Here is a 26,115-nt window from a genome sequence, read left to right as displayed (position 1 = left end):
AGTGGATGAGTATTCTCTTTTTAGTTAACCACTTTACCTCCTCTATTCATACACCTCCATTGTTAGACACAGGGACGAGGCTTAGCTAGCTACAGTACTACTAGCTTACCTCTTTGTTAGCATTAGCAAGGATGTTATGTTAGCTGCATTACTACCAGTTTACCTCTATTGCATTAACATTAACAGGGGCAGCAGGTAGCCTAGCAGTTAAGAGCATCATGCCAGTAGCCAAAAGGGTGCTGGTTCAAATCCCAGAGCTCGCAAGGTTGGAATAAATCTGCCGTTCTGCCCTTGAGCAAGGCAGTTAACCCCCAACAACTTCTCCCTGGGTGCCAATGACGTAAAATGCGGAATACACATTTTGGTTGAATGTATTTAATTGTGCATCTGACTAGGTACTCCCTTTCCCTAGTTACATGCTGACCTCTTTTGTATTAGCAGGGACATTATGCTAGCTAGAATTCCTACCAGCTTAAATCTTCTGAACCAGGGAAACTCTGAATACACATTGACGTGTCACCATCAAGAAGTGCTACCAGTAACGCCACAAATGTTGCGGCTCATGCAGTGCAAGGGAAACAACTACTTCTAGGTCTCAGAGCGGGATATGTCTACTAATACTCCGATAATCATTTCACATCAGCTACCCAGTGACAGATAGCATTAGCAGGGACAGACTCGGGACCTAGCCCAGATCTGTGACTCATTTCTTAATTTCTAAGAGCACAGTGATGATGTATGTTCAGACTGAGGAGAGACGATTGGCCAACGATAGGGGCATCACACATTAATGAATTTCCGGAGGGACAGTGAAATTGGGGAATAATTCCTACAAGTCTGTTTCCATAGAATATGAATAGTCTAGGGAAGATGTAGCAATAGTTACATAATAATACAATACATTTGAAGAATATTTGACTTGATTTATTGTGAATACGAACATGGATATTGATCAGTTAGTGTGTGGTTGGAACGCTCTTTCTTTGAGCTGGTTGGAGTGCATTTCATATTCAAGTCATTGTTTTATGCATTTTTCTCTGATCAACAAACCATTTTCCCCCAGTTGGATCATTTGCATATTACTCATGACTTCCAGAGTGAAAAATGTGGAGGTGGCAGTAAAGCTGTTCGATGGCACTTTTTTAATCTTTTTTTATTTTTTCTGGGGCTGCTGTATGTCTGTTGTTGGAGACAATCCAGCATAGAAACAGTCTGGAAAGCACTTTGCAAATTGCATTGATCTCTCCGTAGACCTACCTTCCACCTGCCTCCCATCCTAATGCCTCTCAATTACAGAAGGACACGGTGAGGCGGTGGCAAGACGACAGGTGTGATACACGAACACACACACACACACACACACACACGTCTCACTCCCAAATAAAGAGAATTCCCTATATTCTACACTCTAATTACACACTGGTCGTCACGAGGGACAGACAGCGAGACAGTACTAGAGTGATAGAGTGAGGGAGTAGAGGAAGAGAAGACGTGTTCCTTTTCCTGGGAGACAGAATAAGATTAATAGGCCGAGTTTAGGAGAGGAGAATACAGAAAAAGGGAACAGGATGAGAAGAAGAGAGGAGAGGTGTTTTCCTTGCCTGAGACTCATGGTCGCCAGTTTATAAAAACACCCATACATTGCATTCAGAAAGTATACAGAACCCTTCCCCGTTTCCGCATTTTGTTACATTAAAATTGATTGAATTAAAAAAATTCTCATACACACAATATCCAATAATGACAAAGCAAAATCAGGTTTATAGACATTTTAAAAACAGAATTACCTTATTCAGAACCTTTGCTATGAGACACAATTATTATTATTTTTTAAAACTTTTATTTAACTAGGCAAGTCAGTTAAGAACATATTCTTATTTACAATGACAGCCTACCAGGGAAAAGTGGGTTAACTGCCTTGTTCAGAGGCAGAATTACAGATATTTACCTTGTCAGCTCTGGGATTCGAGCCAACAACCTTCCAGTTACTGGCCCAACACTCTCACCACTAGGCTACCTGCCGCCCTGAAATGTTTGAGATGTTTCTACAACTTGATTGGATGAGGTGAGGTCAGGATAGGTGAATCAAAGCTGGGACTGAGAGACTGAAAAACAGCTTCTATCTCAAGGTCATTAGACTGTTAAATAGCTATCACTAGCCGGCCTCCTCCAAGTACACAGCTCTGAACTTAGTCACTGTCACTAGCCTGTTACCTGAGAGGCTGCTGCCCTATGTACATACACATGGAACACTGGTCCCTTTAATAATGTGACACTGGTCACTTTAAATGGCTGGGGGCAGTATTGAGTAGCTTTGATGAATAAGGTGCCCAGAGCTGCCCAGAGTAAACTGCCTGCTACTCAGTCCCAGTTGCATATTATTAGTATATTTGGATAGAAAACACTCTGAAGTTTCTAAAACTGTTTGAATGATGTCTGTGAGTATAAAATAACTCATATGTCAGGCAAAAAAACAGAGAAAAAATCCAACCAGGAAGTGGGAAATCAGAGGTTGGTCGTTTTTCAACTCATTCTCTATTGAAGATACAGTGGGATATTGGTTATGTTGCACTTCCTAAGGCTTCCACTAGATGTCAACAGTCTTTAGAAACTTGTTTGAGGCTTCTGCTGTAAAGGAGGGGCTCATAAAAGCTCTTTGAGTCAGTGGTCTGGCAGAGTGCCACAAGCTCCTGACGCTCGTTCATGTGAGAGTTAGCTCGTGTTCCATTGCTTTTCTACAGACAAAGGAATTCTCCTTTATTGAAGATTTACATTATTGAAGATTTATGTTAAACACTTCCAAAATATTGATACTATACATCGTTTGACATGTTTCTACAGACTGTAACGGAACTTTTTGACATTTCGCCTGCTCCTGGTGAACGCGCTTCGTGAGGTTGGATTTGTTTACAAAACGCACTATCAAAAGTAGCTATTTGGACATTATCGAACAAAACAAACATTTATTGTGGAACTGGGATTCCTGGGAGTGCATTCTGATGAAGATCATCAAAGGTAAGTGAATATTTATAATGTTATTTCTGACTTCTGTTGATGGCACAATATGGCGGATATCTTTTTGGCTTGTTTGGTCTCTGAGCACTGTACTCAGATTATTGCATAGTTTGCCTTTTCCGTAAAGCTTTTTTGAAATCTGAGAGTGGTTGCATGAAGGAGAAGTGTATCTAAAGTTCCATGCATAACACTTGTATTTTCATCAACATGTATTATGAGAATTTCTGTAAATTGATGTGGCTCTCTGCAAAATCACCGGATGTTTTTGGAACTACGGAACATAACGCGCCAATGTTTACTGAGATTTTTTGATATAAATATGAACTTTATCAAACAAAACATACATGTATTGTGTAACATGAAGTCCTATGAGTGTCATCTGATGAAGATCAGCAAAAGTTAGTGATTAATTCTATCTCTATTTCTGATTTTTGTGACTCCTCTCTTTGGCTGGAAAAATGGCTGTGTTTTTCTGTGACTTGGCTCTGACCTAACATAATCGTTTGTGGTGCTTTCGCCGTAAAGCCTATTTGAAATCGGACACTGTGGTGGGATTAAAAAGAAGTGTATCTTTAAAATGGTGTGAAATACTTCTATTTTTCAGGAATTTTAATTATGGGATTTCTGTTGTTTTGAATTTGGCGCCCTGCACTTTCACTGGCTGTTGTCATATCGATCCCGCTAGCGGGATCTCAGCCCTAAGAAGTTTTAGTAATGTTTACATATTGTTTTACCCATTTTAAATGTATAGTTTGTATTCTAGATTATATGCACAATAATCGTTGAATAGGATGGCCTTCTCTAGAATACAGTATATACATATGAAATATAACAGTAGGTAAAACATTATTAAAGTGACCAGTATTCCATGTGTATGTACCTACACAACATATTCTATCCACATACTGTCCATAATGTCTATACATCAATATACAGTCGTGGCCATAAGTTTTGAGAATGACACAAATATTAATTTCCACAGTCTGCTGCCTCAGTTTGTATGATGACAATTTGCATATACTCCAGAATGTTATGAAGAGTGATCAGAGGAATTGCAATTATTTGCAAAGTCCCTCTTTGCCATGCAAATAAACTGAATCCCCCCAAAACATTTCCACTGCATTTCAGCCCTGCCACAAAAGGACCAGCTGACATCATGTCAGTGATTCTCTCGTTAACACAGGTGTGAGTTTTGAAGAGGACAAGGTTGTAGATCACTGTGTCAGGCTGATTGAGTTCGAATAACAGACTGGAAGCTTCAAACGGAGGGTGGTGCTTGGAATCATTGTTCTTCCTCTGTCAACCATGGTTACCTGCAAGGAAACACACGCCATCATCATTGCTTTGCACAAAAAGGGCTTCACAGGCAAGGATATTGCTGCCAGTAAGACTGCACCTAAATCAACCATTTATCAGACCATCAAGAATTTCAAGGAGAGCGGTTCAATTGTTGTGAAGAAGGCTTCAGGGCGTCCAAGAAAGTCCAGCAAGCGCCAGGACCGTCTCCTAAAGTTGATTCAGCTGCAGGATTGGGGCACCACCAGTACAGAGCTTGCTCAGGAATGGCAGCACGCAGGTGTGAGTGTATCTGCATGCACAGTGATGCGAAGACTTTTGGAAGATGGCCTGGTGTCAAGGGCAGAAAAGAAGCCAATTCTCTCCAGGAAAAACATCAGGGACAGACTGATATTCTGCAAAAGGTACAGGGTTTGGACTTCTGAGGACTGGGGTAAAGTCATTTTCTCTGATGAATCCCCTTTCCGATTGTTTGGGGCATCCGGAAAAAAGCTTGTCTGGAGAAGACAAGGGGAGCGCTACCATCAGTCATGCCAACAGTAAAGCATCCTGAGACCATTCATGTGTGGGGTTGCTTCTCAGCCAAGGTAGTGGGCTCACTCACAATTTTGACTAAGAACACAGCCATGAATAAAGAATGGTACCAACACATCCTCCGAGAGCAACTTCTCCCAACCATCCAGGAATAGTTTGGTGATGAACAATGCCTTATCCATCATGATGGAGCACCTTGCCATAAGGCAAAAGGGATAACTAAGTGGCTTGGGGAACAAAACATCGATATTTTGGTTCCATGGAAACTCCCCAGACCTTAATCCCATTGAGAACTTGTGGTCAATCCTCAAGAGGCGGGTGGACAAACAAAACCCCACAAATTCTGACAAACTCCAAGCATTGATTATGCAAGAATGAGCTGCCATCAGTCAGGTTGTGAACCAGAAGTTAATTGACAGCATGCCAGGGCGGAATGCAGAGGTCTTGAAAAAGAAGGGTCAACACTGCAAATATTGACTCTGCATCAACATCATGTAATTGTCAATAAAAGCCACTTATGAAATACTTGTAATTATACTTCCGTATTCCATAGCAAAATTCGACAAAAATATCTAAAGACACTGAAGCAGCAAATTTTGTGGAAATTAATATTTGTGCTATTCTCAAAACTTTTGGCCACAACTGTAGATATATATACAGTACCAGTCAAAAGTTTTGAAAACACTTACTCATTCAAGGGTTTTTCTTAATTGTTACTATTTTCTACATTGTAGAATAGTAGTGAAGACATCAAAACTATGAAATAACACATATGGAATCATGTAGAAAGCAACAAAAACAAATCTAAATATATTTAAGATTTGAGATTCTTCAAAGTAGCATCACTTTGCCTTGATGACAGCGTCGCACACTCTTCTCTCAACCAGCTAAGAGGTGTGCCAAATTAATTTGTGTAATTTCTTTCCTTCTTAATGCGTTTGAGACATTCAGTTTTTGTGACAAGGTAGGAGTGCTATACAGAAGATAGCCCTATTTGGTAAAAGACCAAGTCCATATTATGGCAAGAACAGTTCATATAAGCAAAGAGAAATGACAGTCCATCATTAGGTAGACATGAAGGTCAGTTAATCTGGAATTTTGTTTTTATTCAAGTGCAGACGCAAAAACCATAAAGCGCTATGATGAAACTGTCTCTCATGAGGACCGCCACAGGAAAAGAAGACCCAGAGTTTGCTTTGCTGCAGAGGGTAAGTTTATTAGCCTACAGGCCATAAATAGCAAGTACAAGTTCAAAACAGTTGAAGTCGAAGGTTTACATACACTTAGGTTGGAGCCAGTAAAACTTGTTTTTCAACTACTCCACATATTCTTGTTAACGAACTACAGTTTTAGCAATTCGGTTAGGACATCTACTTTGTACATGACACAATTAATTTTTTCAACAATTGTTTACAAACAGCTTATTTCAGTTATAATTCACCCTATCACAATTCCGGTGGGTCAGAAGTATACATACACTAAGTTGACTGTTCCTTTTAATATTAAACTTCTTGGAAAATTACCTGAAAGTGATGCCATGGCTTTAGAAGCTTCTGATATGCTAATTGACATAACTTGAGTCAATTGGAGGTGTACCTGTTTATGTATTTCAAGGCCTATCTTCAAACTCAGTGCCTCTTTGCTTGACATCATGGGAAAGTCAAAATAAATCAGTCAAGACCACATTTTAGACCCCAACAAGTCTGGTTAATCATTGGGAGCAATTTCCAAAAGCCTGGAGGTACCATGTTCATCTGAACAAACATTAGTATGGGACCACACAGCCGTCATACCACTCAGGAAGGAGACGCGTTGTGTCTCCTAGAGGTGAACGTACTTTGGTGCGAAAAGTGCAAATCAATCCCCATCCCATAAATCCCATCAATCCCACAACAGCAAAGGACCTTGTGAAGATGCTGGAGAAAACAGGTACAAAAGTATCTATATCCACAGTAAAATTAGTCCTACAATGTAGAAAATAGTAAAAATAAAGAAAAACCCTTGAATGAGTAGATATGTCCAAACTTTTGACGTGTGCTGTATATATAAAACAAAAGCTAGACAATCAGGGAGCATTGAAATTCCAAAAGAGATGGATAGAGGAAATTTTCTTGCACATTTTGATGGTGAGTAAATATAATACATTTTAAGTGTGGCCCTCCGAACCTCGGTCGAAGACTGAATCCGGCCTGCTGGGCAAAATGAGTTTGACACCACTGGTGTAGAGGGTTAGAAAGGGGCAAGGAGGTGAATGTGTTTCCTCTGCAGATGAAGAGAGAAGAGGAAAAAGGGAGGGGGCTGTGGATGTCCAGAGTATGGGGTAAGAGTACCGATGGAGCTCAAGAGGGTTTGAGAGAGGTATAAGAGGAAGAGGCATGGAGGATGAGGTCTTACCTGTGCAGATTGAGCCATTCCCTACGTAACCAGGCTTACAGGTGCACAGGTGGCCTCTGATGGTGTTGGTGCAGATGGCATTGTCGTCACAGGAGCTCTGCCCACTTGCACACTCGTCATGTTCTGAGGGAGAGATGCAGCAGGATCAGACTGTGTGGTAGTGTCTGTCTGTCTGTCTGTGAGCGTATAGACTACTTGGTTGTGTGAGAGTGTATTTGTATCATGAATGCATGTTTGTGTCATATGTGTTTGTTTGTGTCTATGTTTGCATGCCGAGTGTGCACGTGCATCCCTCCTGTAGGGTCAACGTCATATTTTCATTCAACAGTGTACTTTATATCTGAGCTGCTGTACCGATGGTCTGGTTTGAGCATTCAGCCTCACATAATAGGGAGTGGATTTGCACCACAGGCAGTGTATGATCAAACATGATCTGTAGCCGCTCATCGCTGCAAAAAAACAGCATCTCATTTACTCGCCTACTTCTGGTTATCCATGACAGGTTGTAACACAAACACAGCCAAAAGATATATTGAATGCAGTTAACGATTCAAACTTCGCCACACACTTGATCTTAAGCTGTGTACAAATCAACCGTGGTAAACTGTATGCGTTCCGGTTGAAATTCATTAAATTCAACTGGAGGCAATCCATAATGCTGCTTCTCATCTGCCGGACTAGGCTCCGGTAAGTGTAGTATGTTGCATGCCTTTGATTTTTTTCAATTCGTATGTTGCTTTGCCTTGCGGTCTCTGAAAAGGAAGTGGATTAACCAACGGAGATGGTGCAAATGTGTAGTTTAACTACAGTATTGTTGATATGACTCTCCTGTGAAGATCTGAAGGATCAGGTTACAGTGGTTCCGCTATAAAGCGCCTTTTCTCTCCTGCAGAGGGGGAGAGGGTGGTGAGGTTGTCCATTTTATGATGGTCATACCTGCAGGAACTCTCTCTCTCCCACTCTGCAGAAATGGAAGTGAAAAATATCTTTGTTACAACAGAGAGATTTTGTAGTACTGTGAAATCCAAGCTCGGATAATGAAACAATATTTCAGTTATCCAAACCGTTGGAATGGTCCGTGCTTACTTTTAAATGATGAACCACTGTTGACATCATTTAGCTAATAAAACGTTAACATTTTTTAGGAAGTTTAATTTATTATTAAATTAGACACTTATCGGACAACTTCAGTAGGCAGCTAACTAGATAGATTATTTAACTTCTTTGGGCTCATTGGGACACTAGCGTCCCACCTCGACAACATCCGGTGAAATTGCAGAGCACTAAATTCAAATTCAGATTTCAAAAAGGCCTTACGGCGAAAGCATACCATGATATTATCTGAGGACAGCGCCCCGCATACAAAAGCATACAAACATTTTCCAACCAAGAAGAGGCAGAACTAGTGATAAAATAAATCATTTACCTTTGAAGATCTTCCTCTGTTGGCAATCCAAAGGGTCCCAGCTACACAATAAATGGTTGTTTTGTTCGATAAAGTCCCTCTATGTCCCCAAAACTCAGTTTTGTTGGCGCGCTTTGTTCAGTAATCCACTTGCTCAAAGGCGGTCAAAACATGCAGACGAATACATCCTAATAGTACGGGTAAAGTTCATCAAAACATGTCAAACGATGTTTATAATTTTTATTTTTTTATTTTACTTTTATTTATACAAGTTTTTTCTCATTGAGATATTATCTCTTTTCCAAGAGAGACCTGAGAAACAGCTGGCCTAAAAACAACTACACTCTTCTATGATATATACATCGATCAATATACATCGACCACCAACGAAACTAGATCATCACATTTTAAAATGTTCAGGAGAGAATTCCAGGACAACGGTGCTAAGTATCTAAAACTATTTCTACCATGACCTATTCTAATTTTTGGTACTGTTAGAAGCAAATCAGAATGGGACAGGATGACCCCCAGTCTTCTCTTTAAGTTATTAAGGGATGATGATGTCGTGGAAATGTGAAGATACGATAGCTAGCCATTTTCTGTGCTAATATCTCTGGCTGTGGTAACAAGCTAGCTAACTTCAGCCTCACAACCATGCCTGCGACGCTAGTTTAAAGTGAGCTAACTAGCTACCTTAGACAAATAAGTCTGGACTGTCTCTGACACTGTTTCACTTGTTAGCTAAGGTTAGCTAAGTTAACTGGCTAGCTAAATTACCATAGCTAGATTTGACTTTTCTCCATCTGGGTTAATTTAGCCAAGCTATTTGGCAGGACTACCTCATGCTTGTATAGTGATTGATCGATTTAGCTAGCGTTACTTTACTGGCTTTCAACTTTGAACCTAAGTTTGAGGGTAAGTAAAACTGCGAAAGTCCTTTGTGTGTGTGGGGACAGAGCTCTGTGGAATAAAACAGATTTTCATTGACCCTGTGTAAAACAGCATCTACTTATCCCACATTGTCATTGATAACCAATAGTACAAACTTGAAACTTGAAAGACTTAACTTCACCAGAGGCTCTTAGAACCATGCAGCCACTTTGGGACAAAATACATTATATGCACAGCTACCATAGATAGTCTGGCCTTCATTTTACCATACTTGCATCATTAGTCATTTACAAAGATATTCTGTCATAGTGACCAATCTGAAACATCACAGGCTAGGAGCAGCTCATGGGCAAAGTTCCTTGCTCAAGTGCACAACAGTAGTAGGTAGTATACAGAGATATTGTCGCAGGTAACCTTCTGGCTGCCAGATCACTTCCTGCAGATTTCCCCAGAAGCAGCTTGGGAGTTTGAACTGATAACGCACTGGTTATCAGCCTGCCTTTCTAACCTCAAAGCTACTGCTGCCCAAATTAATTTAGCTTTATCCTTACTCCCTTGGCTTTGTTAAAACATTTAACCTATTTTATCATCCCTTCCCTCTTCAACGTTTGTAATTTAGAAATGTTGGTGAACCTGTCCCTTAAAATCTCTAGCGCTAGCGGTTAAGCCTAGCAATTAAGAGTGTTGGGCTGGTAACCGAAAGGTTCCTGGTTCAAATCCCAGAGCCAGCAAGGTTGAAAAATCTGCTGTTTTTCTCTTGAGTAAGGCAGTTAACCCCCATCAACAACTGCTACCCGGATGCCGAAGATGTGGAGGTCGATTAAGGCAGCCCCCCGCACCTCACTGATTCAAAGGGGTTGGGTTAAATGCGGAAGATGCATTCCGTTGTGCAACTGATTAGGTTTCCCTTTACCCTCTTGTAGCGAAAGCGATGGACCAGGAAGCGCTCTTGCTTTCAGACAACCCGACTATAGCCTGAAGTTAAAGAAAAACAGAAAAGCCTTATATGCAGTCAGTATTCTGTAAACGCCACCTTTTTTACACACGAAAGGAGGTCCTTGGGACACACATGTGAATACATAGGACTGTGGACACAGCAAGCAACACACCAAGCTTGAGCAGTAGCCTGGTCTTGCCAGATATATGTTGAAATACTTGTGTATTTTGCAAACTGATTGTTATAAGGTATTTTGCGGAGTACATTAACTTCTTATGGCTGTGGGGGCAGTATTGAGTAGCTTGGATGAATAAGGTGCCTAAAGTAAACAGCCTGCTCCTCAGTCTCAGTTGCTAATATATGCATATTATTATTAGTATTGGATAGAAAACACTCTAAAGTTTCTAAAACTGTTTGAATGATGTCTGTGAGTATAACAAAAGTCATATGATGGTAGGCAAAATCCTGAGTTGAAATCAAAACAGGAAGTCAGAAATCTGAGCTTTGTATGTATTCACCAGAGTCCCCAATGAAATCCCCTTGAGATATGAATGATGTTGCACTGCCTAGGGGTTCCACTAGATGTCAACCGTCAATAGAAATTATAATGAGACTTCTATGGTGTTGTGGGAGTGAATGAGAGCAGAATATATCAGGTGTCCACCATTTTGTGATCGCGCTTATTCCTCATGGTATTCACTTGCGTTCCATTGCTCACGAAGACAAGAAGGAGTACTCCGGTTGGAACTTTATTGAAACAATATGTTAAAAACATCCTAATGATTGATTCTGTACTTAGTTTGAAATGTTTCTTCGACCGGTAATATAACTTTTTGAAGTTTTTGTCTGATTTAACGCTGACCAGAATGAGAGTTTGGATATGTATACCAAACGCACTAACAAAAGAAGGTATTTGGACATAAATAAGGGATTTTTTCAAACAAAACAAATATTTATTGTGGACCTGGGATTCCTGGAGTGCTTTCTGATGTAGATCATCACAGGTAAGGGAATATTTATCATGTAATTTCTTGTTTATGTTGACGTCAACATGGCGGCTATTGTGACAAATATTTTTGAGCGCCGTCTCAGATTATTGCATGGCTGGCTTATTCCGTAAAGTTTTTTTGAAATCAGACACAGCGGTTGCACTAAGGAGAGGTATATATATAATTTAATGTGTATATTATCATCGACATTTATGAGGAGTATTTCTGCTGAATTATGTGGCTATGCAAAATCACTGGACTTTTTTGGAACTATTGAACGTAACGCGCCAATGTAAACTCATATTTTGATAAATATGAACTTTATCAAACATAACATACATGTATTGTGTAACATGAAGTCCTATTAGTGTCATCTGATGAAGATCATCAAAGGTTAGTGATTAATTGTATCTCTATTTTCTGCTTTTTGAAACTCCTCTCTTTGGCTGGAAAAAAATGGCTGTGTTTTTCTGTGGCTATGTGGTGACCTAACATAATCATTTGTGGTGCTTTTGCTGTAACATTGACAACGAGAATAGCTTTAAAATGGTATGAGATACATGTATGTTCGAGGAATGTTAATTATGAGATTTTGATGTTTTGAAAATGGTGCACTTACACTTTGACTGGCTGTTGTCAAATCGCTCCCATTAACGGGATTGCAGCCAAAATAAGTTAAGGAGACAGCTCAGTGGACCAGACAATCTAGTTTCTGGATACTCCAGGCATGGTGGGTTACATTTTTTATTAACTAGCCTGGCTGATGTGACCCACATGACTCTAGGCTATGACCACACTGGTCTGGAAAGAAGGCTGTGTGTTTTAATTCAATATTTGCACGTAAATTGTGCAACAGTGTTTGATTGGTTCTCTCAAATGTTTTTTTCATTGGGGTTGAGACCTCCCATTGAAGTAGAAGGGGGCGGCACTTGGGGGCTGAGTGTGTCTGTGCATGTGGGTGTTTGAGTGAGAAAGACACAGATGAGAGCATATCAGTAAAAGCACAGCCCCCTTTATTATTGACCCATTGTGCTGACAATTCGATAGTTAAGTGTTAGCCAGACTAATGATTAACTGCAATTTGAAAAGTAATTGTTTGTCTGCTTTACTACAGATTGCTCAGGACGTCTTTATTTTCAACTCGGACTGCTTGGGGAAACTCATTGAGAACTGGATTGCGGTCATAAAGGACACAAACCTTTGGTCTGCCAGCCGAGAAAAGCAGGCCAAGGACTTCTATTCGAAGTGCATGTATAGTTTGAAATGACCCTGCTAGTGGTGCCTCAGATGCTCATTCATTTTTAGCCTGAAACAATATGTTATTCACTAAACATTCTTCTCTCCAGATAGAAAAGGTGACATCGCTTTAAAATTTCTGCCAATGGTCCTCCCAACACCAGTCTACAAGATTGGTATGAAGACATTCCGACATTCCGACCCAGCTTCGAAGAGACCAGAATGTCCTTCATTGACTTTCAGCCTGTAAGTTTAAATAGTTGATAGGCATAGGATGTAACAGTTGTCTTCCTCCTCCTCTGACGAAGAGGAAAATAATTACCCACAACTCAAAAGTGAAACCAGGCTACCTAATTATGGTTCTCAATCAGGGACAACAATATACAGCTGCCTCTGATTGAGAACCATACCAGGCCAAACACAGAAATCCCAAAATGATAGAAAAAGGAACATAGACTGCCCACCCCAACTCACGCCTGACCTTACTAAAAAAAAGACAAAACAAAGGAACTAAGGTCAGAACGTGACAGTACCCCCAAAGGTGCGGACTCCGGCCGCAAAACCAGAACCTATAGAGGAGGGTCTGGGTGGGCGTCTGTCAGCGGTGGCGGCTCTGGCGCAGGACGTGGACCCCACTCCACCATAGTTTTTGTCCGCCTCTTCACCTGACTCCGTGGCCTCTTTAGAGTGGCGACCCTCGCCGCCGACCTCGGACTGGGGACCCTAGCCCTGGGTCCCAAATGGACGGGAGATTCCGGCAGCACCGGACGGACGGGAGATTCCGGCAGCACCGGACGGGCGGGAGACTCTGGCAGCTCCGGAGTGACGGGCGATTCTGGCAGCTCCTGACTGACGAGCGGCTCTGGCAGCTCCTGACTGACGGGCGGCTCTGGCAGCTCCTGGCTGACGGGCGGCTCTGGCAGCTCCTGGCTGACGGGCAGCTCTGGCAGCTCCTGACTGACGGGCGGCTCTGACAGCTCAGGACAGACGGGCGGGTCTAGCAGCTCAGGACAGACGGGCGGCTCTGGCACCTCAGGACAGATGGGAGCACCTGTAGGGAGGAGACGGAGAGACAGCCTGGTGCGGGGGACTGCCCAACCTGCCCAACCCTACCTGGCTGAATGCTCCCCGTAGCCAGGCCAGTGCGGCTAGGTGGAGTAGCCCGCACTGGGCTGTGCTGGCGAACCGGGCACACCATATTTAGGGCTGGTGCCATGTACCCCGGCCCGAGGAGACGCACTGGAGACCAGATGCGCTGAGCAGGCTTCATGGCACCTGGCTCGATTCCCGCTCTAGCCCGGCAGATATGAGGCGCTGCTATGTACCGCACCGGGCTATGCCTGCGCACCGGGGACACCGTGCGCCTCACGGCATAACACGGTGCCTGCCCGGTCCACCTCTCTCCACGGTAAGCACGGGGAGTTGGCTCAGGTTTCTTACCTGACTTAGCCACACTCCCCGTGTGCCTCCTCCCAATACATTTTTGGGGCTGCCTCTCGGGCTTCCAGCCACGCTGCCGTGCTGCCTACTCATACCCCCGCTGCCTCCAGCTCTGCCTTGGGGCGGTGATACTCTACAGCCTGTGCCCAGGGTCCCTTGCCGTCCAGAATCTCCTCCCATGTCCAGGAGTCCTGAGATCGCTGCTGCTGCCCGTTACCACGCTGCTTGGTCCTTTGGTGGTGCGTGATTCTGTAATAGTTGTCTTCCTCCTCCTCTGACGAAGAGGAGTAGTAGGAAGGATCGGAGGACCAATGCGCAGTGTTGTAAGTGTCCATAACGATACTGCCTCTGATTGAGAACCATACCAGGCCAAACACAGAAATCCCAAATTCTAGAAAAAGGAACATAGACTGCCCACCCCAACTCACGCCCTGACCATACTTAAACAAAGACAAAACAAAGGAACTTAGGTCAGAACGTGACATCGGAAGACTGATTGGGAAATTAGATGATAGCATTTGTAAACCTTGAATGAAAGGAACAGCATTCCAAAATATGTTATTCATAACTGCACACTCCAAGACATTGTTGTGTGAATGAACCTGTGAGCCCCAGCCCCAAATTAATGGAAGATGTAGGCATCAAACATGTTAATATTGATGTGTAAAGGGCTACGTAGTATACAAAATAAATTGTGTGTGATGGCATTGTCAGCGTACCTCCATCCTTTGTACAAGTTCTCATATTCAGTACTTGCGCCAGGTGGACTCTAACCAGACCCTAACCATTTGTGTTAGCTCTTGGGGACTGCCCACAGGTGTTTACAGTCAATTGTGGACAAGCATTGGAGAAAAGTACATTGCTTGGGGCACCGGATATGTGCTTCAAAAGCAGCCGGGTCAAGTGTTCAACCCAAGGTGCTGGGTTAGAAGCACAACCCAACCCTACTGGGTTGAATTAACCCAATGCTGTGTTTGACCAATATTGACCAAGCGCTGGGTTGTCGAAATGACCCAAATTGGGTAACAATAATTCATTTTGGAAAAATAATTTGAACCTTTTCATGTGACTTCCAAATATCTCTAAAGGTCGCCCCAGCATGGGTTTTTTTATGCATGTTATGTCAGAATGCGCTCACTGTTCCAAAATGTGATTGTTACGCAACAGCCAATCCGCACTGCCCTCAAACGCTGCCTGTTTTTATTTATAGGCTGTTTGAACTTATTATTTTATTTTCTAACAACAGTTTGAATTGAGGTGTGTTCTGCCTCCTCATTAATTCACATACAAGTAGGCTATTTCGCTTTTGTGGACAATGTATTTTTTAGGCATTACTGAGCAGGACAAACTTCCCCAAGCACTTCCCCATTGTTTCCAAAGTAAGTGGCTTATTACGTTATAATAGTTCATGTATGTCATGTCGCTGTATGTATGGGGCATAATATATTTGTGTGTATTCCTTATAACTGCGGACACGTGAGGTAACGTTACTAATTCCATAACTTTTATGGTGTTATACTCCAATTGTGCTTATGTATTTAGTTACATTCTTCTATTAGCTCTGTAAAACAATGCTAATTGCATCAGAAAAGTATTAGCTTGTGTTGTCTTTGGAAGCTACCCTAGCATTATGACCATAGTTTGTTTTCATTTGGTCTCTTTAGCATAGCTCTGTTCTGCCCTGCCCCCTTGTGGAGCTCAACAGTTATTGTTTCTTACTGTTATATAACTCAGATTTGTAACGGCTTTCTTCTGTGGACGAAGGATCGGAGGACCAAAATGCAGCGTGGTTAGTGCTCAACATGTTTAATAAGGACAATAAACGTGAACACTACAAAATACAAAACAACAAATGTGAAAAAAACGAAACAGTCCTATCTGGTGCATAGACACAAAGACAGAAGACAACCACCCACAAAACAACCAAAGAACATGGCTGCCTAAATATGGTTCCCAATCAGAGACAGCGATAAACACCTGCCTCTAATTGAGAACCAATCTAGGCAACCATAGACTTAGATTATCACCTAGACTAGAAAAACACCCCATAAAAATACAAAACCCCTAGACCAGAGAACACATAAATCCCCCGTCACACGCTGACCTAACCAAAATAATACAGAAAACAAAGATAACTAAGGCCAGGGTGTGACAATATTTGTGATTTTTATAACAGTGTTATTATGATACTTCTTTGTAATATTGTTTTATTGCTATATCCTGATATTGTATTCTAATTACTAATAATTACATTTGTGACCCGATTCAGAAAACTAGTCACGACTTCACAAGAGAGCTATTTGAATGTATATATATTTTTTAATCAAAATGCATTTTTTTGGACAGAAATGCCTTCCTGAACATGTATACTTTCACGTGCCTTAATATCAAACTTGTATGCCATCTGTAAATACAAATACAATTGTTAAATTACAAGCCTAGTTGGTTTAGCCACAGAAAAAGAGAGCAACATTCCTGCTAGCCATGATCGGCTAAGATAATGAGTGGGCTGGACATGCCGAGAGATGAGTTTGGATTAGTCTACCATATAGCACACATCTGTCTATTAGAGCTGGTCAGGATGTTTAAAAGATCATGTTGAACACGACTTTAAAACATATTTTTATCGCGTAGTAAAACTGCATAAACCTAATGTCAAGTTAAAGTGTACTGTTAGCTTGCTAATGTTAGCTGGCTGGCTCACTAGCTAACGTTATGTGTATACTCTCCACTTTCTGGAGGACCGAGTTATGAATCAGTGGAATTTGAGTATGATAGCTAGGAAGATGGAGAAAACGCCAGTCTGGATTACATCGTAAAACTAATGCAACCATGCATGGCATGAGACAGGAGACACGTCCAACCATGATGTATACTGGTAAGATTTCCACATATTATGATATTAACAAAAGACTCAACTCTAATTTTGACAAAGTATTTTCATTTCAAGTTACACTGGCTGGCTCGCTAACTAACATTACGTCATGCGTTGGGATTCACTGTTTACCTAGGTAGCTACAGTGCCTTGCGAAAGTATTCGCCCCCCTTGAACTTTGCGACCTTTTGCCACATTTCAGGCTTCAAACATAAAGATATAGAACTGTATTTTTTTGTGAAGAATCAACAACAAGAGCCCATGATCACTCTGGATGAACTGCTGAGATCTACAGCTGAGGTGGGAGACTCTGTCCATAGGACAACAATCAGTCATATATTGCACAAATCTGGCCTTTATGGAAGAGTGGCAAGAAGAAAGCCATTTCTTAAAGATATCCATAAAAAGTGTTGTTTAAAGTTTGCCACAAGCCACCTGGGAGACACACCAAACATGTGGAAGAAGGTGCTCTGGTCAGATGAAACCAAAATTGAACTTTTTGGCAACAATGCAAAACGTTATGTTTGGCATAAAAGCAACACACCATCCCCACTGTCAAACATGGTGGTGGCAGCATCATGGTTTGGGCCTGCTTTTCTTCAGCAGGGACAGGGAAGATGGTTAAAATTGATGGGAAGATGGATGGAGCCAAATACAGGACCATTCTGGAAGAAAACCTGATGGAGTCTGCAAAAGACCTGAGACTGGGACGGAGATTTGTCTTCCAACAAGACAATGATCCAAAACATAAAGCAAAATCTACAATGGAATGGTTCAAAAATAAACATTTTCAGGTGTTAGAATGGCCAAGTCAAAGTCCAGACCTGAACCCAATCGAGAATATGTGGAAAGAACTGAAAACTGGTGTTCACAAATGCTCTCCATCCAACCTCACTGAGCTCGAGCTGTTTTGCAAGGAGGAATGGGAAAAAATGTCAGTCTCTCGATGTGCAAAACTGATAGAGACATACCCCAAGCGACTTACAGCTGTAATCGCAGCAAAAGGTGGCGCTACAAAGTATTAACTTAAGGGGGCTGAATAATTTTGCACGCCCAATTTTTCAGTTTTTGATTTGTTAAAAAAGTTTGAAATATCCAATAAATGTCGTTCCACTTCATGATTGTGTCCCACTTGTTGTTGATTCTTCACAAAAAAATACAGTTTTATATCTTTATGTTTGAAGCCTGAAATGTGGCAAAAGTTCGCAAAGTTCAAGGGGGGCGAATACTTTCGCAAGGCACTGTATCTAGCTACACTTCTTACAAGAGACTCTCGTCTTAGTGTGTCAGAGCGCAGAATAACTCATGAATTTTTGAACCCTCAACACCTGTTGAATATGTCCGGTGTCAGCAAACGTAGGCAAGAATGCGTAATTCAATTGTTGCCAGCAGCACAGTTACAGTCACCAATGTTCTGGATAACATGAAAAAAGCCTAACCAGCTCTGCAAGGGCGGGTAAAATGGTCAGTGTAGGCTGTTCTCTCATTATGTGTCTGGAAGTAGCTAGCCAATGATAGCCAGTTAGCTTGAGTTCTTGACTCTAGTTGTGAGGTCGGAGCTTTCGGAACAACCATACTTATTGGCCAGAGCGTCCAGTGTGCACTCTGAACGAGAAACCACAGAGCTGTTCTCTCTGTCTTAGATGTCTGTAAGTAGCTGGCAAGTTAGCACAGAACGGTTGGATCAACCTTAAAGAGATGGGTGAGGCTAAGGCTTCACCCAATAGTACCAAAACATTGAAAGACAGTTTTCTTAAAAGTGAGTTTACAAGTTGATCAACTTTCAAAGCAGAATTACTTTCCAATTGTTTCCTCAAATACAGGGTATGATATACGATGTTGAGTCTCTACTTTTATCCAATGTAAAAAACTGAAATAAAAAATGTTGCTACATAATTCCGAATCCAGGTGGTGTGTCACATTTTATTCTGTACATTCAGAAACCACACACACAAACAGTATTGAACATTATTTGCCAATATCATTACTGGAACTGGACATCTTTTGTATGCTAGCGTACACCCAACAATTTTACTGGATGAAAACACAGCAAGAAAACACATAGGCCTCTATGGAATAGTAGTCTATTTTAGTGAATTATTGGTGGTGGTTGAACATCAGCAACAAAAACTTGTTTTAGAGGGGAAAAAAACTGCAAGAAAAGACTGACAACTTATGAATATGCATAACCCATATCCATGCAGTGATTGAACAACAACTGTATTTCCACCTCTAAAGGCATAGTATCATGGCAGGTCACCGGTCAAGTCACCTGTCCAGTCAGTCAGTCAGTGATTGAACAACAACTGTATTTCCACCTCTAAAGGCATAGTATCATGGCAGGTCACCGGTCAAGTCACCTGTCCAGTCAGTCAGTCAGTGATTGAACAACAACTGTATTTCCACCTCTAAAGGCATAGTATCATGGCAGGTCACCGGTCAAGTCACCTGTCCAGTCAGTCAGTCAGTGATTGAACAACAACTGTATTTCCACCTCTAAAGGCATAGTATCATGGCAGGTCACCGGTCAAGTCACCTGTCCAGTCAGTCAGTCAGTGATTGCTGCAGATGTGCTCAATAGTGCTTGAGCATATGGTACTCCCCAAAGCATGGTGAAAGGCAGAGGTGTGTCACAAGCTGAACACATGTACTTTGTAAACCTCCTGTGCTTCCTTCTCCTGGTGCCAGACAGGCAGATTTTGCAGTGCCTCCGTGTGTGACTACCTTGAACAGCAGTTTGAGGGACTTCACAGGGAAAATGCAGTGCAGTGAGGAGTAGGGGAGTGTCAGCAGCAGGGCGCCCCCCCAGCTTGAAGCACTCTGCTTTGCATTCCAGACTGGGACTCATCAAAGCAAACAGCAGGGCCAGGAGGGGTGAAATGGCTGGCGGCCTTCCAGCTACCAAAGATCTCCTTCACTTCAGCCACTGTCGGTCTGTCACCATCAACACCAGCATCTTCAAAGGGACCTGGGACTTTGTCAGTGGGCAAGGGGTCCTCAGATTCAGGGTTCTCAATGGCTACACGGGGGGGCAGCTCCTCATTGTCACTGTCACTGTCAGAAACTGATTCCTGATTTTCATACTCAGACTTATTGTCAGAATTTATATCAATCTCAAGAATATACACATTTGCGAGCTGTCTCCTTCTGAAAGACATTGCTAATGCTACAGCTTAGCCCACTAGCTACATACATAAACAACAACACTGAATGGCTCAGAGTGGGAGTCAGAGGTTATGTGATTGACTGCGTGCGCGCACCACTTGTATCAATAAATCATTATCAGAAAATGTTTTGTGTGGTAATTATTTATTTATTAACTGTTTTATTCACATGTTTTCAAGTACTGGTGACAAATCATGTATTCGTGGATATATTATAATGGACACAAATCATGTGTTTAAAATACTTCTTTGAAGATTGTACTGATTATGATGATCTAAGCTAATTCCACCTATGTGTGGAGCCATGTTTGTTGACATTCTGAGTTTCACTTAAAGTCTGTTGGACCAAAGATGTTATAACAAAAGGAGGTGAGGGAGGGTTCACTCATTTTTCAAGTAAACTTCTGGAAGTGAATGATGGGATGTGAACGATAGTAGACGACACACCACCTTCAATATGCAATACCGCAACAGACCAAACTCATCTTGTCTCCTCTTATTATCTATCGTTGGTTGATGCGAAAAAACAAACATGGCGGTGTGCACAAACTACCCATCTTCGGATTACTTTAGATTTCTAGTGTTTTTCTCAATTATTTAGATCAATTTTGAGCTCACCAATGATGTGATGAATTATAAATCGTAATTGCTATTAGCCAATTCATTTGTGGTTTCTGTCAGCCGAGAGTTATCGAAATATGACCGCTTATGTCACATCAGTCTTTCCTCAGTTAGCGCCAGGACAAATGTAGCCTACATTTTCCAGTTGGGATGATTGTGTTATGCTGTAGCTCTTCTGTAAATGTCTGAACACTGCATCCAAAAATAAACTGGTCACATTCAGGACATAACTTTGAAAGGACTGTATTTGTGCAAAATGTTTCTGTGAAAAAAAAACAGTGTGGCCAGCTCAAATGCATCAATCGAAACTGGATGTTCTAAATATGCATTTGAATCACACCGGTTTGAGCGTATGCTGCAAGGACCACTGTAGAATGATCCCACCCATTTGTTGGTACTTGTGAAAAGGTTAATTGCCATATTAGGCATAACTCAATGTCTACCTTTTAAAATAAGAAGTACAGTTGAAATCGGAAGTTTACATACACTTTAGCCAAATACATTTAAACTCATTTTTTTCACAATTCCTGACATTTAATCCCAGTAAAAAAAATCCCTGTTTTAGGTCAATTAGGATCACAACTTTATTTTAAGAATGTGAAATGTCAGAATAATAGTGGAGAGAACGATTTATGTCAGTTTATATTTCTTTCGTCATATTCCCAGTGGGTCTGAAGTTTACATACACTCAATTAGTATTTGGTAGCATTGCCTTTAAATTGGGTCAAAACGTTTCAGGTAGCCTTCCACACGCTTCCCACAAAAAGTTTGGGGAATTTTGGACCATTCCTCCTGACAGAGCTGGTGTAACTGAGTCAGGTTTGTTGGCCTCCTTGCTCGCACACACTTTTTCAGTTCTGCCCACAAATTAGGATTGAGGTCAGGGCTTTGTGATGGCCACCCCAATACCTTGACTTTGCTGTCCTTAAGCCATTTTGCCACAACTTTGGAAGTATGCTTGCGGGCATTGTCCATTTGCGACCAAGATTTAACTTCTTGACTGATATTTATATAATTTTCTTTCCTTATGATGTAATCTATTTTGTGAAGTGCCCCAGTCCTTCCTGCAGCAATGCACCCCCACAACATGATGCTGCCACCCTGGTGCTTCACGGTTGGGATGGTGTTTTATGGCTTGCAAGCCTCCCCCAAACATAACAATGGTTATTATGGCCAAACAGTTCTATTTTTGTTTCATAAGACCAGGGGACATTTGTCCAAAAAGTACAATCTTTGTCCCCATGTGCAAACCGTAGTCTGGTTTTTTTTTATGGTGGTTTTGGAGTAGTGGCTTCTTCCTTGCTGAGCGGCCTTTCAGGTTATGTCAATATAGGATTCATTTTACTGTGGATATAGATACTATTGTACCTGTTTCTTCCAGCATCTTCACAAGGTCCTTTTCTGTTGTTTGAACAGATGAACGTGGTACCTTCAGGCCTTTGGAAATTGCTCCCAGGGATGAAGCAGATTGTTTTTCTGAGGTCTTGGCTGGTTTCTTTTGATTTTCCCATGATTTCAAGCAAAGAGGCACTGAGTTTGAAGGTCGGCCTTGAAATACATCCATAGGTACACTTCCAATTGACTCAAATGATGTCAATTAGCCTATCAGAAACTTCAAAAGCTATGACATCATTTTGTGGAATTTTCCAAGTTGTTTAAAGGCACAGTCAACTTAGTGTATGTAAACTTCTGACCCACTGCATTTGTGATACAGTGAATTATAAGTGAAATAATCTGTCTATAAACTATTGTTGGAAAAATTACTTGTGTCATGCGCAAAGTAAATGTCCTAACAGACTTCCCAAAACTTTAACAAGACATTTGTGGAGTGGATGAAAAATTATTTTTAATGACTCCAGCCTAAGTGTATGTAAACTTCTGACTTCAACTCTATGTCCCTAAGGGAATAAGGTGCCATCTGGGGATTATTCTATGGGTGCATGCCAACTGGCACCCTATTCCCTACAGTATGTAGTGCCCCATAGGGCCCTGGTCAAAAAGTAGTGCACTAGGGAATAAGGTGCCATTTTCCAAGGCTGTAACAGTGCAAAGAGCGATTAGTTACCGCCATTGATTTGTCCGATTTCCGCCATTGAATTGTCTGACTGGAAAATCACTAATATTTTGGGAAATTCACATTTCCAAATGGCCCCACCTCCTCTGTCATTTCCTACATCCAGCATATCATTCCTCCTGTCCCTAGCATAAGTTGATAACATACTGGGGAAGCTATTTGTTTCAGAGTAGATTGAATTTGACCTCGGAGAGAGTAACTTGTCATTTTCTGTTCATGTGGTTTAACCAACTTAATGGACAGGAAATTAAAAGTAACTCTCTCTGAGGTCAAATTCCCCATACCCTGAAACAAATAACTTACACATCCACATTCCTGCTTTCCCTAGCAGAATTGGCTTACATTCTGACATGCTGAATGTAGGAAATGACAGAGGAGGTGGTGCCATTTGGACATGTGAATTTCCCAAAATACAAGTGATTTTCCAATAAGACAAATCAATGGTGGTAATCAGTTGGTCTTTGCGTTATTACAGCCTCGAAAACACTGTTGCTGATGAGCTATTCTGTTGATAATCTGCACACCATTATCTGCACAGTCTGTATCCCAAATGGTTACCTTATTCTCTAGTGCACTACTTTTGAAAAGAGCCCTTTGGTCCAAAGTAGTGCACTACACACCATAGGGAATATGGTGCCATTTGGCATGCAGACAGAATAATCCACCACAACAAAACCTAATTGGAGGCATTGCATACCAGGAGGAATGTGTTTGATTTCACAAAATCAGAGAGTATCGGAAGTAAACACAAGCTTGGCTTGTTTGAATCAGATTGAGAGCCCCAGCCAATGTCAACAGACAGTAGAGGTGTACACATTTCAAAAGGCCCAATCTATGATATGGTTTCACCTCACAGACTGTCAATCCTTGCATCTATAGCTCGGTCGATCTCATTTATAGAGATTACATTTCTCCAGCCCCACTCCTCAGATGTACAGCAAACAAAGTGGTGTGGGGGCCGGCCTCCATTTAGTTGTTTTTCAAATTCAGGGTTGTGTCTTAAACTTAATTTGCTAGTTTATCTGATACAAGCATTGTATCTCCAACACTCAGCAGCCTTGTGATAAAATCCCCCGCACCCTTCCTCTTGTGTCTTTCCCACCTTTGTAAAACGGTTTCTTGAAATCTCTTGACCTGACAGCCATAGTTTAACTACAGTGTGGAGCTGCGTCCGGACCCCTCTCCAGCTGAAGGAGAGTGTGTGTGGCTCCAGAGTACACAGATCTACCTGGGGTCAAATGGCTCTCACAATCACTTATGGTTTTCTGAGAGGCAGAGAGAGAAGGATGCTCAAGTCACCATGAGCTGCAATGTGTTGCTTCTCTCAGCCAGCACTGAGTAAAACTATAAAACTCTATGTATCAAGCTTCTCAGAATGTTGATGTAGGTTCGGCCCCCGGGTCCATCTTAATCCTTGTAATCTAAAAGTCTAAACTGATCCTAAATCAGCACTCCTTCTCTGAGAAACATTGTACTGCCCCTGATCTGTAGTTTTGTACAAAACTCAGATTAAACAAACTGACAACCCGTGAGAAGTGAGTGCACTCTGTTTACCAAGACACAATACTTGCCAACCTTGAGATCTCAAAATGATCAATAATTCTCAGGAAGTTAGGTACGAGGTGGTATGGAAAAACAGGAAGTGTTTGTGTGTTGGCCTACCCACATGTTCAAAGTTTTTGTGTATGCATATTTGACCTACCTGTGCAGGAGTAGTCATCCACTCTGATGAAGGCAGGTAGACAGTCACAGCGATGGCTGCCGGGGACATTCACACATGCTGTGTTAGCCTGGCAGTAGTGCCTCTGGACAGCACACTCATCAATATCTGAGAGAGAAGAACCCACACAGAGTAATTGTCAATCAAATATTTGTATATATATTATTTAATGGGTAGTGACCGTTGGAGGGTAGAGAGGGGGACAGAGAGTAGGGGCCAAGGAGGAATATAGAACTCTGTCACCAGTGGGTATGTGTGGTTTGGAGCCTGCAGCACTACAGTACCACTATACCAGACTCCGGCACAGGAGTTGTCAATATCTGAGGAAACACACAGAGCCTTATGGCCGAAATGAAGCGCTGTCGACACTATCCCTCTATGACTGTTCAATAAAAATACCAAAAAAGTGGAATTTCATCCCTGGGAGAGAAAGCGGCAGCGTCCCAAATGACACCCTCTTCCCTTTATAGTGCACTACTTTAGACCAGAGCCCTATGGGCCATTATCAAAAGTAGTGCACTATAAAGGGTGCTGTGGCATTACCCAGTTGGGTTTATTTTACCTTCATACAATGTAAAAGGCGGCAGGTAGCCTCGAGGTTAGAGAGTGATTATTTATAAACACTCTGAGCACGTGGAAAGGCACTAGTCTATATAAAATTATTATTATTGGAGTCATCAATATCTGAAGGAGTTTACAGTCATCCTATAATGGGAAAGTTTCAAGTGTCATGAAGAATATTGAATTTAGCACCAACAAATTGTATTGGTCACATGCATCGAATACAACAGGTGTAGACTTTACAGTCAAAGGCTTACATACTAGCCCATTCCCAACAATGAAGAGTTAAAAAGGAAGACAAATATTTGCTGAATAAAAATGGAAATAATAACACAATAAAAAAAGAACGCTATATACAAGGAGTACCAGTACTGAGTCAATTTGCAGGGGTACGAGGTAGTTGAGATAATTTACGTAATTTACAGTAGATGTGGGTAGGGGTAAAAGTGACTAGGCAATCAGGATATACACTGTGTACAAAACCTTAAAACTGATTCGGGATCGGTGTCCCTTCCATGGGATGGTTGAGCTAATGTAGGCTAATGCGATTAGCATGAAGTTGTAAGTAACAAGAACATTTCCCAGGATATAGACATATCTGATACTGGCAGAAAGATTAAATTATTGTTAATCTAACTGCACTTTCCAATTTACAGTAGCTATTACAATGAAAGACTACCATGCTATTGTTTGAGGAGAGTGCATAATTTTGAATATGAAAAGTTATTAATAAACATATTAGGCACATTTGACCTGTCTTGATACGACATTTTGAACAGAAATGCCATGGTTCACTGGACTTTGCACAAAATCTAAATTGCACCTGGGACGGGAATAATACATTATGGCATTTCTCTTACATTTTAAAGATGATGGTTCAAAAAAATTGAAAATAACAGTTTTTTCTTTGTATTATCTTTTACAGATCTATTCTGTTTTTTTCTCCTACATCCCTTTCACATT

At 41.5% G+C, this 26,115-nt stretch overlaps 1 protein-coding gene across 1 annotated transcript in view; it reads right to left on the bottom strand.

The window, feature by feature from the left end:
- LOC110506270 (protein kinase C-binding protein NELL1) overlaps positions 1-26,115 on the bottom strand; it is a 400,235-nt gene that overhangs the window by 84,525 nt on the left and 289,595 nt on the right. The window contains exons 13-14 of the mRNA XM_021585706.3: positions 24,574-24,699; positions 7,240-7,362 (exon numbers count right to left, since the gene is read on the bottom strand). Coding sequence (XP_021441381.3) covers positions 7,240-7,362; positions 24,574-24,699 — 249 coding nt within the window. The remainder of the gene's footprint in view (positions 1-7,239; positions 7,363-24,573; positions 24,700-26,115) is intronic.

Source organism: Oncorhynchus mykiss, chromosome 26, assembly GCF_057628025.1.
Source record: "Oncorhynchus mykiss isolate SJ-2025 chromosome 26, ASM5762802v1, whole genome shotgun sequence".
NCBI classification, from domain to species: domain Eukaryota; kingdom Metazoa; phylum Chordata; class Actinopteri; order Salmoniformes; family Salmonidae; genus Oncorhynchus; species Oncorhynchus mykiss.
Note: the sequence above shows the minus strand (reverse complement) of the source record. Positions and strands in the feature narration are given on the sequence as shown.